At 45.9% G+C, this 13838-nt stretch overlaps 1 protein-coding gene across 1 annotated transcript in view; it reads left to right on the top strand.

Annotated features, from left to right (window-relative positions):
* LOC310851492 (gastric inhibitory polypeptide receptor-like) overlaps window positions 1-7711 on the top strand; it is a 34244-nt gene extending 26533 nt beyond the window's left edge. Inside the window, exons 10-15 of the mRNA XM_083753981.1 lie at window positions 1260-1329; window positions 2273-2361; window positions 3799-3937; window positions 4462-4503; window positions 6197-7120; window positions 7487-7711. Coding sequence (XP_083610107.1) covers window positions 1260-1329; window positions 2273-2361; window positions 3799-3937; window positions 4462-4503; window positions 6197-6526 — 670 coding nt within the window. The 3' untranslated portion in view covers window positions 6527-7120; window positions 7487-7711. The remainder of the gene's footprint in view (window positions 1-1259; window positions 1330-2272; window positions 2362-3798; window positions 3938-4461; window positions 4504-6196; window positions 7121-7486) is intronic.
* Window positions 7712-13838: the final 6127 nt, after the last annotated feature.

Raw genomic sequence — 13838 nt, 5'->3', positions numbered from 1 at the left:
CAGGGGGAGGGAGAGGAAAGCTGTGCTTGTTCTGTAAACTCCTTGGAAAAAGGGTGGTATAAAATTGCTGTCAACGACTTAAAGGTAAAGGGACCCCTGACCACTAGGTCCAGTCATGGCCGACTCTGGGGTTGTGGCGCTCATCTCGCTTTACTGGCCGAGGGAGCCGGCGTACAGCTTCTGGGTCATGTGGCCAGCATGACTAAGCCGCTTCTGGCGAACCAGAGCAGCGCATGGAAACGCTGTTTACCTTCCCGCCGGAGCAGTACCTATTTATCTACCATATTTTTCACTCTATAGGACACAAAAATTGAGGGGAAATGTGTGTGCGTCCTATGGAGTGAATGCAGGCTCCTTGGCTTCAGCGATAGCAACACGAAGCCTCTGAAGCGCAGAGGGTGCGCTCCCTCCGCGCTCCACAGGCTTTGCATTGCTTTCGCTGAAGCCTGGAGAGCGAGAGTGGTCGGTGCGCACCGACCCCTCTCGCTCTCCAGGCTTCAGGGATAGCAGCGCGCAGCCCCTCCGGCAGGGAGAGGCTGCACGTGGCTATGGCTTCTTTAGCCCTGCGCAGCCCCTCCCGGCAGGGAGAGGTTGTGTGGGGCTAAAGAGGAAGCCAAAACTTGTGCCATAGCCGCGCGCAACCCCTCCAGCAGGGAGAGGTTCTGCGCAGCCTGTACGCTGCTCTTTGGGGCTGGGGGGGAAATAAGATTTTCACAAATAATAATGATGATGATGATGATGATGGTGATGATCTAGGCACTGACCCCAACCCCAGCTTGCTTAGCCTCAGCAAGTTGAGGGTCCCAGGCACCTTCAGACCATCCTCTTAGACCAAGGTTCCACCTGCCATTGTCTCTCTGGCTCCACCTAACGTTGGGCTCCCTGTCTTCTGCCTTGCCAGTCCCAATCAGAACCACCCACCATGGACAATAGCTGGGTTATTGTTGTAAGACAACCCCCATTTAAAGCCCAGCTCAGTCGGTAGAGCAGGAGACTTTTAATCCCAGGGTTGTGGGTTTGAATCCCACGCTGGGCAATAGCTTCTGGAATTGCAGGAGGTTGGACAACATGACCCTCATGGTCCCTTTCCAACTTCACAAGGCTGTGATTTAAGGCACTTGGCTTCATCCAAAGAATCCTGGGAGACGTAGTTTGTTAAGGGTACTGGGAATTGTAGCACTGTAAATGGTAGACGGGGGTTGTCATCCCTCCTTCGACCTGCTGACCCCTTTTTAATTGCTCCCTACCTCCTTCTACAGATGCTGGGAGAGAAACGACAACATGGGCTATTGGTGGATCATCCGTTGCCCGATTCTGCTAGCAATCTTTGTAAGTTGCCAAGGAACAGAGAAACTGCCTTATACGCTTTCAGAGCATTGGTGCCTCTCAGTAGGTTAGAAGGATTTACAGTGGTACCTCAGGTTACAGACGCTTCAGGTTACAGACTCCGCTAACCCAGAAATAGTACCTCAGGTTAAGAACTTTGCTTCAGGATGAGAACAGAAATCATGCTCTGGTGGTGCGGCGGCAGCGGGAGGCCCCATTAGCTAAAGTGGTCTTCAGGTTAAGAACAGTTTCAGGTTAAGAACGGACCTCCAGAATGAATTAAGTTCTTAGCCTGAGGTACCACTGGGCGTTTCCACGCGTCCCTTGAAAACACCCCATTTTGTGCACTGTTCAAGGGGGAAAAGCAGCGGAAATCTGATACGAGGCAAGCAATCCAAACACATATTAAGGAGGAAGTGTCATGTGAGTGTATCAAATATCCTTTTTGCACTACAGTGGTACCTCGGGTTACAGACGCTTCAAGTTACAGACTCTGCTAACCCAGAAGTATTACCTTGGGTTAAGAACTTTGCTTCAGGATGAGAACAGAAATTGTGCTCCGATGGCACGGCAGCAGCGGGAGGCCCCATTAGCTAAAATGGTACCTCAGGTTAAGAACAGTTTCAGGTTAAGAACGGACCTCCAGAATGAATTAAGTTCTTAACCGAAGGTACCACTGTACTAGCATAGGAGAAACGTTGGGGTTTTTTGCCCTGGGACATCAGATATATGAACAGAACAGAGGGAATGTCATGTGGTTCTTAAACCCCCAGCCCCAATGAAGGAACACGCAGGCTAAAAAACAATTTTTGAGGACGTGCCCATTGTCTAATGTCGATGTGCCTGTGGCATCGATGACATCGGTGGCAGACATCAGAGGGGTGACACGGCTGGATTGAAGGGGTTACTGCCAATCAGACCCCTTTCCTTCTTTCCCATTTTCCAGGTCAACTTTGTGATCTTCATACGTATCATCAAGATCGTGGTCTCCAAACTCCGGGCGCAACAGATGCGTTACACAGATTACAAATTCAGGTAGGTGAGAAATCGCTGGGGCAGTCGAAAGGCAAGAGATTGCCCGTCACCGAATCAGGCATTTTGTAGAAAGAGTTGACTTCTTGAACTATCTGTTAATAATAATAATAATAATAATAATAATAATAATAATAATATATTTATTTATTATTTATACCCCACCCATCTGGCTGGGTTTCCCCAGCCACTCTGGGCGGCTTCCAACAGAACACTAAAATACAATAGTCTATTAAACATTAAAAGCTTCCCTAAACAGGGCTGCCTTCAGATGTCTTCTAAAAGTCTGGTACAGTGGTACCAGCAAGGTACCTCAGGTTACATATGCTTCAGGTTACATACACTTCAGATTACAGACTCCGCTAACCCAGAAATAGTGCTTCAGGTTAAGAACTTTGCTTCAGGATGAGAACAGAAATCGTGCTCCAGCGGCGCGGTGGCAGCAGGAGGCCCCATTAGCTAAAGTGGTGCTTCAGGTTGAGAACAGTTTCAGGTTAAGTACGGACCTCCGGAATGAATTAAGTACTTAACCTGAGGTAGTTGTTGTTCTCTTTGACATCTGCTGGGAGGGAATTCCACAGGGCGGGTGCCACTACCAAGAAGGCCCTCTGCCTGGTTCCCTGTAGCTTTGCTTCTCGCAGCAAGGGAACCGCCAGAAGGCCCTCAGTGCTGGATCTCAGTGTCTGGGCAGAACGATGGGGGTGGAGATGCTCCTTCAGATATACTGAGCCGAGGCTGTTTAGGGCTTTAAAGGTCAGCACCAACACTTTGAATTGTGCTCGGAAATGTACTGGGAGCCAATGTAGGTCTTTCAAGACCGGTGTTATATGGTCTTGGCGGCCGCTCCCAGTCACCAGTCTAGCTGCCGCATTCTGGATTAGTTGTAGTTTCCGGGTCACCTTCAAAGGCAGCCCCACGTAGAGCGCATTGCAGTAGTCCAGGCAAGAGATAACTAGAGCATGCACCCATTCCACCCATGGCTTATTCCACCCATGGCTTATTAACAATGCACAGCATGATGCAACTGGAATAAAAAAATGACTCCTTTTGGAATAACACATTGCCCAGGCCCATAAGTTGAATTCAAGCTTTACTTGTAGAACTTCCTTCAAAAAAGAACAAAAGCAAGAGAGCTACATCCAGATAAATACTTTGCAACCTTTGGAGCAAAGCTTCCCTGCTTCTTTCCCCAACCCTTGCTTTGGCTAGTGAGCACAAATTCGGGATATGAGATAGTGTCATGGGGGCCAGCCACAAAATGGCTGCCGCGAGGGTGAGGCATGTCACAAAATGGCTTCCATAGGTGTGTGCAGCGCAACACAATCCACTGTGGATTTTTGAGGGGATATTTACAGCGTGCGTGACCAATGTGGCAAAGCCTCTTAGTTCTCTGCTTCGCACATGCCCAGAAACTCACTCCATTTCTTCGCTTCTTTTTAGGTTAGCCAAGTCAACACTGACCCTCATCCCGCTGCTGGGGATTCATGAGGTGGTATTTGTGCTGGTCACTGAGGAACATGCCCAGGGCACCTTGCGCTACGTCAAATTCTTCTTTGAGTTGTTGCTCAACTCCTTACAGGTACTGGGTAGATCTTTGATATCCTTGTTCTTATCATTTAGAGCATGTGCACCCAACTTTTCAATGGGAAGCAGGTGGCGCCGTGGGTTAAACCACAGAGCCTAGGACTTGCCGATCAGAAGGTCGGCGGTTCGAATCCCCGCGACGGGGTGAGCTCCTGTTGCTCGGTCCCTGCTCCTGCCGACCTAGCAGTTCAAAAGCACGTCAAAGTGCAAGTAGATAAATAGGTACCGCTCCAGCGGGAAGGTAAACGGCGTTTCCATGCGCTGCTCTGGTTCGCCAGAAGCGGCTTAGTCATGCTGGTCACATGACCCGGAAGCTGTACGCCGGCTCCCTCGGCCAATAAAGCGAGATGAGCACCGCAACCCCAGAGTCAGCCACGACTGGACCTAATGGTCAGAGGTCCCTTTACCTTTACTTACCTGACTTTTCAGCCTGCTGCAATTATAAGTTTGCAGCGTGTTATCAGTCCTCTGTCCTGTCACATTTTTAAAAAAATAATAAAATTATTATTAATCTTTCAGGGCCTGCTGGTGAGCGTCCTCTACTGCTTTGTCAATAAAGAGGTAGGTCATCGAAAAGGCATTCTGCTCCTCCTTGTGCAAGTGTAGAGCTGGCTGGCTCAAAGTCCGGGAGTGGTTTTTTGTGCAAACTTGGACTACTAAGCTTGTTCCTGGTAATGGTCACAAACTCCTGGGCTAAGCATGTGCTCAGAGGCACCCTCTCCCCTGAATTCTAAGGCAGCGCTGTGTCGTGGTTAGAGTAATGTCCACCAATTTGGATGGCTTTAATTAAAAAAAAAAATTATTTACCATATTTTTTGCTCTATAAGACTTCCTTTTTCCCTCCTAAAAAGTAAGGGGAAATGTGTGCACGTCTTATGGAGTGAATGCAGGCTGCGCAGCTATCCCAGAAGCCAGAACAGCAAGAGGGATTGCTGCTTTCACTGCGCAGCGATCCCTCTTGCTGTTCTGGCTTCTGGGATTCAGAATATTTTTTTTCTTGTTTTCCTCCTCCAAAAACTAGGTGCGTCTTGTGGTCTGGTGCATCTTATAGAGCGAAAAATACGGTATTTGGTTTTTTAAATTAAAGTTTTACAATCACATATGCAACATACAACATAGAAGTAAGATTCCCAAAAATCTCTTGGACTTCCCTCCTCCACTTCGTGGGTCCTATTGTTAGTCATTTCCTCCTGCATCTTTTATAATAATCCAAACCTCTACATCTCCGTAAAAGAGATCCAAAATTCACCATTAAACTACAAGTGCTATTCCAATCCTACTAACGGGTTTAACTGTTTAACTGTTTACAATGGTTTTTAAGATAAATTGTAAATTTTCCCCATTCCCTATTAAAGTTTTGGTCTTCCTCATTTCTAATTCTTCCAATCATTTTTGCCATTTCGGAATCTGCCATTCTTCTCTGCTAGGTTGGCAGGAGCTGGGACCGAACAATGGGAGCTCACCCCGTCACGGGGATTCGAACCACCGACCTTCTGATCAGCAAGCCCTAGGCTCTGTGGTTTAACCTACAGCGCCAGCCGTGTCCCCTATAAGATAATATTTCCAGTCAATTACTTCTCGTTTCACAGTATTTCATTTGTTTTGTGCAATTTCTCGGTTCTGTGACTGTCTTTTTTCTACAGTGGTACCTCGGGTTAAGTACTTAATTCGTTCCGGAGGTCCATTCTTAACCTGAAACTGTTCTTAACCTGAAGCACCGCTTTAGCTAATGGGGCCTCCTGCTGCCACCGCACCGCCAGAGCATGATTTCTGTTCTCATCCTGAAGCAAAGTTCTTAACCTGAAGCACTATTTTTGGGTTAGTGGAGCCTGTAACCTGAAGCGTAGGTAACCCGAAGTACAGTGGTGCCCCGCAAGACGAATGCCTCGCAAGACGGAAAACCCGCTAGACGAAAGGGTTTTCCGTTTTGGAGGTGCTTCGCAAAACAAATTTCCTATGGGCTTGCTTCGCAAGACGAAAATGTCTTGCGAGTTCCTGCGGGGTTTTTTCCCCTTCCCCCTCTTATTCTAAGCCGCTTATCAGCTGATCCGCTAAGCTGCTAATAGCGCTAATCCGCTAAGCCACTAATGGGCTTGCTTCGCAAGACGAAAAAGCCGCAAGACGAAGAGACTCGCGGAACGGAATAATTTCGTCTTGCGGGGCACCACTGTACCACTCTATTGGCTTCTGATGGTCCTAGATAGGCTGCTGTGGCACCACCAATCACCCCCAATTTTCTTTCTTCTCCCTCCAGGTCCAGTCCCAGATCCAAAGGACATGGCAGAGGTGGAAGGTGGGCAGCAGCCTGCTGGATAAGCAAGGCCAGAGCCTCAGCTACTGGGCTTCCTGGCACAGCCGAAGCAGCCGCCGCAAAAAGGTCACTTATCCTCCGCCCCACAGAGACCCGGGAGAAAAGGACCTTCCCGGCAGCCTTGGCAACACAGCAGATGCTCCACAGGTGCACACCAGCACCAAATCTTTTCAGTACGTCCCCGTCAGGATGAAGTCACAGGACAAAGTTGCGGGGTCCGCTGTCGCCAGGCAGACTTTTCCGAGCCCTGGTTGCCCCCCAGTCAGCTGCTGAGCACCCCACCACCACCAGTGTCTTCTGACATCCGAGAGGATATGGAAGAAGATTGTCAGCTTTTCCGAAACATGATATGGTAAGAAAAGACTACCCGGTGCAGCTGTGGATTCCTGGAAGATGCAAAAACCCTCGTAAAACAAGATATGTGAATGGCACATTGCGTGCGGCTGTTTTTACTGACTGTCTGGAAGGACCAGCTGGTGAAAAAGGTTAGCAGCCCATCTTTGGAGAGGCTTGCGAAACTGTTTGTGCCCCTGTGGATGTGTCAATCGCCACTCACCTACTCACCTGTAGTGTGTGTAAGAATCGCCTCGAGGCGACCCAGTATAAGAACCATATTTTTCAATAGTTAAATTTTTTTTGGTACTACAGTGGTACCTCGGGTTACAGACGCTTCAGGTTACAGAAGCTTCAGGTTACAGACTCCGCTAACCCAGAAATAGTACCTCGGGTTAGGAACTTTGCTTCAGGATGAGAACAGAAATCGTGCAGCGGCAGCTGGAGGCTCAATTAGCTAAAGTGGTACCTCAGGTTAATAACAGTTTCAGGTTAAGAACGTACCACCAGAACGAATTAAGTTCTTAACCCAAGGTAAAGGTAAAGGGACCCCTGGCCATTAGGTCCAGTCGTGACCGACTCTGGGGTTGCGGCGCTCATCTCGCTTTATTGGCCGAGGGAGCCGGCGTACAGCTTCCGGGTCATGTGGCCAGGATGACCAAGCCGCTTCTGGCGAACCAGAGCAGCGCACGGAAACACCGTTTACCTTCCCGCCGGAGCGGTACCTATTTATCTACTTGCACTTTGACGTGCTTTCGAACTGCTAGGTTGGCGGGAGCAGGGACTCAGCAATGGGCGCTCATCCCATCGTGGGGATTCGAACCGCCGACCTTCTGATCGGCAAGTCCTAGGCTCTGTGGTTTAACCCACAGCGCCACCTGCGTCCCTTCTTAACCTGAGGTGCCACTGTATTATATTCAAATAGATTGAATGTTACTTTATTTGTTAAAAACCATTCCCTTTTAAAGCTATGTTTTCATTACGACTTTTTGTATTGGATCAGATTCTTATAAAGCGTTTGTTTTTTTGCTGTATATTTTGTTGCTGTCAACCGCCTTGCGTGTAGCAATATAGAAAGGTGGAATACGAATTTAAAGTGAAATGACCTGAAATGAAATATGAACTGGAAAAGAGCTGCTGGTGTTTTTCTTCTGGTGAAGCTTCCAATGCACCACAAATGATTTGTGTCACTGTGTGTGGACATTGGGCAAGATGCCTAGTGGCAGATCGTATAATCATAGAATTGTAGAGTTGGGAGGGACCTAAAGGTCATTTTTGTGAACCACAAGTCTCTTGAATACAGGTACAGTGGTGCCCCGCAAGACGAATGCCTCGCAAGACGAAAAACCCGCTAGACGAAAGGGTTTTCCGTTTTGGAGGCGCTTCGCAAAACGAATTTCCCTAGGGGCTTGCTTCGCAAGACGAAATGTCTTGCGAGTTTTTCCGACTCCCCCCCCCTTTTTCTAAGCCGCTAAGCCGCTTATCCGATAAGCCGATAAGCCGCTAAAAGCCGCTAAACCGCTAATAGCGCTAATCCGCTAAGCCGTCAATGGGCTTGCTTCGCAAGACGAAAAACCGCTAGACGAAGAGAATCGCGGAACAGATTCTTTTCGTCTTGCGAGGTACCACTGTATAGGCAGATGTACACATTTAGCTGACTGACAGGTGTTTGGGGGTCTTTAGCTAAGGGGTGACAGCACTCTGGGCTCCTCTACAAGGGAGGATTGGTGTCAAGGCAAACCAGTGTTTTGAAACGGTGAACACAACAACCAGTTCCATGTACATTGTTCAAACTGAGCTGTCACCTTTGTGACATACGGCATGTGAGATACAAAGAGGACCGACTGCTAGATGTGAGAGGCGACAGCAACAGATCTTGGGTACAAATCAGGTTAGATGAGCCAGAAGCAGAATCTAATTAAACCCTGATCTAATCAATCCCAGAAATCAATACCAAAGCTGACACAAAACAACACCCTCCTTAAATTAATCAAGGGTTCTTTAGTTCTTAGCATGTTGTCCTTCTGTAGGGCGGAGGCCCATTACTCATAGATTGCATTAATCCCAAATACAGCTCCTTTTGTGTTTAGGCACAATGATCCTTATTGAAGTGAGATAGGTCAAGGCAAAGGGACCCTTGACCGTTAGGTCCAGTCGTGGCCGACTTGCGGAGCTCATTTCGCTTTATTGGCTGAGGGAGCCGGCGTACAGCTTCTGGGTCATGTGGCCAGCATGACTAAGCCCCTTCTGGCGAACCAGAGCAGTGCACGGAAACACCGTTTACCTTCCCGCTGCAGTGGTACCTATTTATCTACTTGCACTTTGATGGGCTTTCAAATTGCTAGGTTGGCAGGAGCAGGGACTGAGAAACGGGAGCTCACCCCGTTGCGGGGATTCGATTGGCAAGTCCTAGGCTCTGGTTTAACCCACAGCGCCACCCGCGTCCCTTTGAAGTGAGATAACCCCTTCCTAATCCCATTTTCACCGGGAGCATGGTCTTTGATTCACTCAACTGGGGTGTCCCAGGAATTCCCCGTCCCAATTCCTTCTGCTGAGGAATGTCCCTCACTACTTAATCATTTTTCTGCCCCACATTGTCCTTAATCTCATCATCCTTTGCCTCTAAGACCACCTCCCTCTGCAGTTCTGGCCCTATAAAGGGCAGCTCCCAGTCCTGTAGGTTAGTGCAATCCTTCGGAGAGAAGTTTGCTGCTGCGTGCTCCATGCTTTTTCTCTTCATAGCGGCTCCTTGTCACAGAGGATCTAGACCTCTTCAGCCTTATAGCTGGCTGAGACGGACCACACGAAAACTACTTGTGAAGTATTCCTTGGAATCCATGTTGCATGCTGCCTTGGAACCTCATTAACACCACAGTTGCTGTTCTCTAGAAAAAGGTAACAATTGGGGTTTCGTTCTGTTTTAAACAAAAATTGCCCTTTTTTCCCTTATGGGGTATCCAAGGGCCCACATAGAGTCCTTACATAGGTTCCCTATTGGTAGGAGAGAATAACAGAGGCCAACCAGAGAATATTGAGAAGCAAAGCAGCTAGTAAGCTTGATCTTTATTGATCTGTTGCAACAGGGTGCTCCCCTCACATGCAGGAAAGGAGGAGGACCCAGAAAAATGGCGTGCAAGGCCTTATAAAGACTTTTGAAATTGCCACCCTGTAGATCAAGACCACCCCCAGAAACATCATACATACATCACAGAAGGGGTGTCACCTAAGACCACTCCTCAGATACATCATACCTACATCACAAAAAAGGCGGTCTAAAACAGAAATTTTGAATGTTGTTTTTCTCCTGTTGTTGTGGCAGGTTCCTTGATTGGATTGCCCGGGGAGCCTGGCCAGTCTTTTGTAGAGATAAATACTTAGTTCCTGGGCCAGGTCACAGGCTCACACCCTATTCCTATCTTGAATGTGCCCTTAAGACAGGATTTGTGAGGAAAGATACAATGGGAGGTTTCCCTCTTTGACCTTGCAGAGAAAACATTTGCTCAGTTTAGGAATCAAAATGGTTCCTGGTCGGTCTTACTGTGCTGATCTATGTACGTGCTTGGTTGGTACACTTATGAACATTACCATATATCTAAGACCATAAAATTCCTATCACAGTTCCTTCTTCCTTTTCCCCTCCTGGCATTCCAACCAAATCTGTGCACTATCTGTGCATTAGTCCCGATTCATTTGCAGGGAGTTTAGACAGTGTCAACTGTTTCATGAAGTTAGAGAAATTGTTGGCTCGCATTTTCCACTGCCATTTCCCTTTCCAATATGGGGAGGTGGGACACGTTGAGAGGGGTGCTGAAAAGTTATGATGCAACTAGAGAATTCAAAAGATATTTTGGTTAAATAAAGTGTAAATATAGTTAAATATGGTTAAATTTATATTTGGTTAAATATACTTTAGTTTTGCTTGGAAAGTAAAATGAGTGGAAATTGCACAGAGATCATTAAAAGTGATTGCCAAGTACTTGCAGTTATTATATTTTATCCTTATTCATTATTATTTAGCATTCCCTAACAACTTCAGAAGTTACAATTATTATTTTTCCCCAAAAGCAGTTTATGTGCTTCTTCATCGAATGTCAAGCTAAATGCTGTCTAATCACAAAAATAATAGCAGATTTGAATTCCTCACACCCAAAAACATAAGACCCCCTCACTGATGAAATGTGCAAAAATTAAGTTTCACTGTGTTTTCATTATTTATCTCCTCTGTGTTTCTTATTGTCTATAAATGGTGTACTCTTCTGACAGAGGGGTACTTTGCAAAATGCTGCAAGACTGAGTTGAAAAAAACCAAGCTGCTCCTCTCAGAAGGGAAAACTGCACTCTGTACATGCTTAGGAATACTTTGTCCTTAGGCTCCTAAAAAAAAACCCCAGCTACAACCTCCCAATAAAAAGCATGTCTAGAGTGAGAGATTAGGGTAACCTTCACTATTTCCAGGTGTGAGACTTTTGTGGGTGAGCTGAGAGTTTGTTTGGACCCTGGAGAGGAAGAGGGTGTCAGAAAGAAAAAGAATTGATAGCGATTTTCATATATTCGTAACTTTGTATTTATGTAACCATTTTTATATGCAACTGTGTCTTTATGCAATTATTTTGTCCTAAGTTGCGTCTCGTTGCTTCAGTTTCCCGTACACTGCTTTGGGACATATTTAACATATTAAGCGGTACAGTGGTGCCTCGCAAGACGAAATTAATTCGTTCCGCGAGTTTTTTCGTCTTGCGATTTTTTCGTCTTGCGAAGCACGAACTTTGGAAAAGCTTCAAAAATCACCAAAGTCTTCAAAAACCTCAAAAAAGGCTACCACACTGCGTGCTATGAGTTGCTCCTCGAAGTGAATGCACAGTTTTAAGAAAAAGGAAACAAACTTGCAAGACGTTTTCGTCTTGCGAAGCAAGCCCATAGGGAAATCCGTCTTGCGAAGCAACTCAAAAAATGAAAAACTCTTTCGTTTTGCGAGTTTTCCGTCTTTCGAGGCATTCGTCTTGCGAGGTACCACTGTACAGTCGTAACTTGGTTCTTGAATGCCTTGGTACTCAAACGTTTTGGCTCCCAAACACCAAAAACCTGGAAATCTTCCGGTTTTCGAACGTTTTTCAGAAGCCGAATGTCCAACGCGGCTTCTGCTTGAGCATGCAGGAAGCTCCTGCAGCTAATCAGAAGCTGCGCCTTGGTTTTTGAACGGTTTTGGGAGTTGAATGGACTCCAGGAGCAGATTACGTTCAAGAACCATTGGGGGGGGGGGAATTGGTTTGGTTTGGGTTTTGCTTGCCCAACTCCCCATGGGACTCTTGAGTCCATGATCGGTCAGAGAAGAATGGATGGAGGCAGTGGAAAGCAAGGCAGATATTTATTTTTCTGTTGCAACAGAGAGTTCCCTTCCCTCCTTCTCTCTGAACAAAAGTGTGCAGGAACCTTTAAAGACTTCACATTGCCCAACCCCCTTAGCCAGAGACCACCCCAAAATCATCATACGTACATTATAGGAGGCGGTCTACAGCAGAAATCCTGCCTGCCAGGATACCTGATAATGGTCGCTGATTGCATTACCTGTGCAGCCTGGCCATTCTTTGGTGATGGTTAATACTTTAGCTCCTGAATCCAGGTCACAGGCCCACCCTATTCTTACACAAATATGCCCTTAAAACAGGATTTGTAAGCGGAAATGGCAATGGGAAGGCTTTCCCCATTTGCCTCCCTTACTGTAGAGGAATATTTTAGGTCATTGGGAGAGTCAAAATGGCTTCAGGATTGCTCTCCTGTACTATTTCAAACGCACGGTTTATTTTTTATTTTTTCCATATAATTTTTATTAATCCACAAATAAAACAAAACAACGTGCATAAATTTCACATCTTTTCCATTACTTATTTCTCTTTTGGACTTCCCTCAACTGTTCCGTAAATCATTCATAGTCGTAATTTGATTACACATTTCTCCAATTTGTATTGACATTATTTATCTCTTTTTTTTCCTATTCCCTTTAGACAATACTTCTTACTTTTCTTACAGTGCTTCTTTAAATCCCTTAAGCGTCATCTGTCCTTCACTTAAACATTCCAGATATTCCACAAATTTCCCCCAGTTCTCGATGAATTTTTGGTCTCTTAAGTATCTAATCTTCCCTGTCAATTTGTCTAGCTCTGCGTAATCTAACAGTTTTATTCTCCACTCTTCTATGGTCGGTATTTCTTGCTGTTTCCAACCCTGGGCCAGTAACACTCTTGCGGCTGTGATTGCGTATCTAAAGAATTTGCAGTCTTCCCTTTTTATCTCATTTCCTACCATTCCCAACAGAAAGACTTCTGGTTTTTTCGTAAATGTGTATTTTAAAATCTTCTTTAACTCATTGTATATTTTCTCCCAGAAGTCTTTCACTTTCTTACAGTCCCACCACAAATGGAAGAAACTACCCTCTTTATCCCTGCATTTCCAGCACCGACTGCATGTCTTGTACATTTTTGCCAGTTTTACCGGCGTCATGTACCATCTATAGAACATCATACAAGCAGTGAATTTTAATCTCTCATTCCACAGTTTCTCCCACTCTTCGAATTGTATATTATGACCCACATCCCTGGCCCAGCTGATCATCACCGACTTAACTTCTTCGTCTTCCAAATTCCAATATAACAACAGTTTGTACATTTTAGATAAATTTTTGCCATCATTATCAATAACCTCACTTTGAAAATTCGATTCCTTATCCGCAAAGCCTCGTTCTTTACCGTCTTTCTTAAACATCTCATTTATTTGGAAGTAGTGCAGCCAATCGTATACATGTTCTTTTACCTGCTCATACGGTTTTATTTTCCACTTTCCCCCTTCCTTAAGTAACAGTTGGCCATATGTTGTCCAATTGCTTCTCATATTGGTTCCCTTTACGCTCATAACTTCTAGAGGTGATAGCCAACGTGGCGTTCTAGGTTCTAATAGATTTTTATACCTATCCCAAACCTCAATTAAGGGACCTCGGAAGATGTGGTTCTCAAAGCCTTTATGGACTCTCTTTTTCTCCTGCCATAGATAGGCATGCCATCCAAATTTGTTATCGAACCCCTCTAGGTCCAACAATTTGTTATTCTCTAACTTAATCCACTCCTTCACCCAGCAGAGACATGATGCCTCATAATACAGTTTCAGATCTGGTAGGGCAAAGCCTCCTCTTTCTTTTAAGTCTGTTAATAATTTAAATTTAATTCTCGGTTTTTTGCCCTGCCAGATGTATCTAGAGATC

The sequence above is a fragment of the Podarcis gaigeae genome, assembly GCF_964106915.1.
Source record: "Podarcis gaigeae genome assembly, chromosome: 8".
Taxonomy (NCBI): domain Eukaryota; kingdom Metazoa; phylum Chordata; class Lepidosauria; order Squamata; family Lacertidae; genus Podarcis; species Podarcis gaigeae.
The sequence above is the reverse complement of the archived record's forward strand: the minus strand, read 5'-3'. Positions and strand labels throughout refer to the sequence as shown.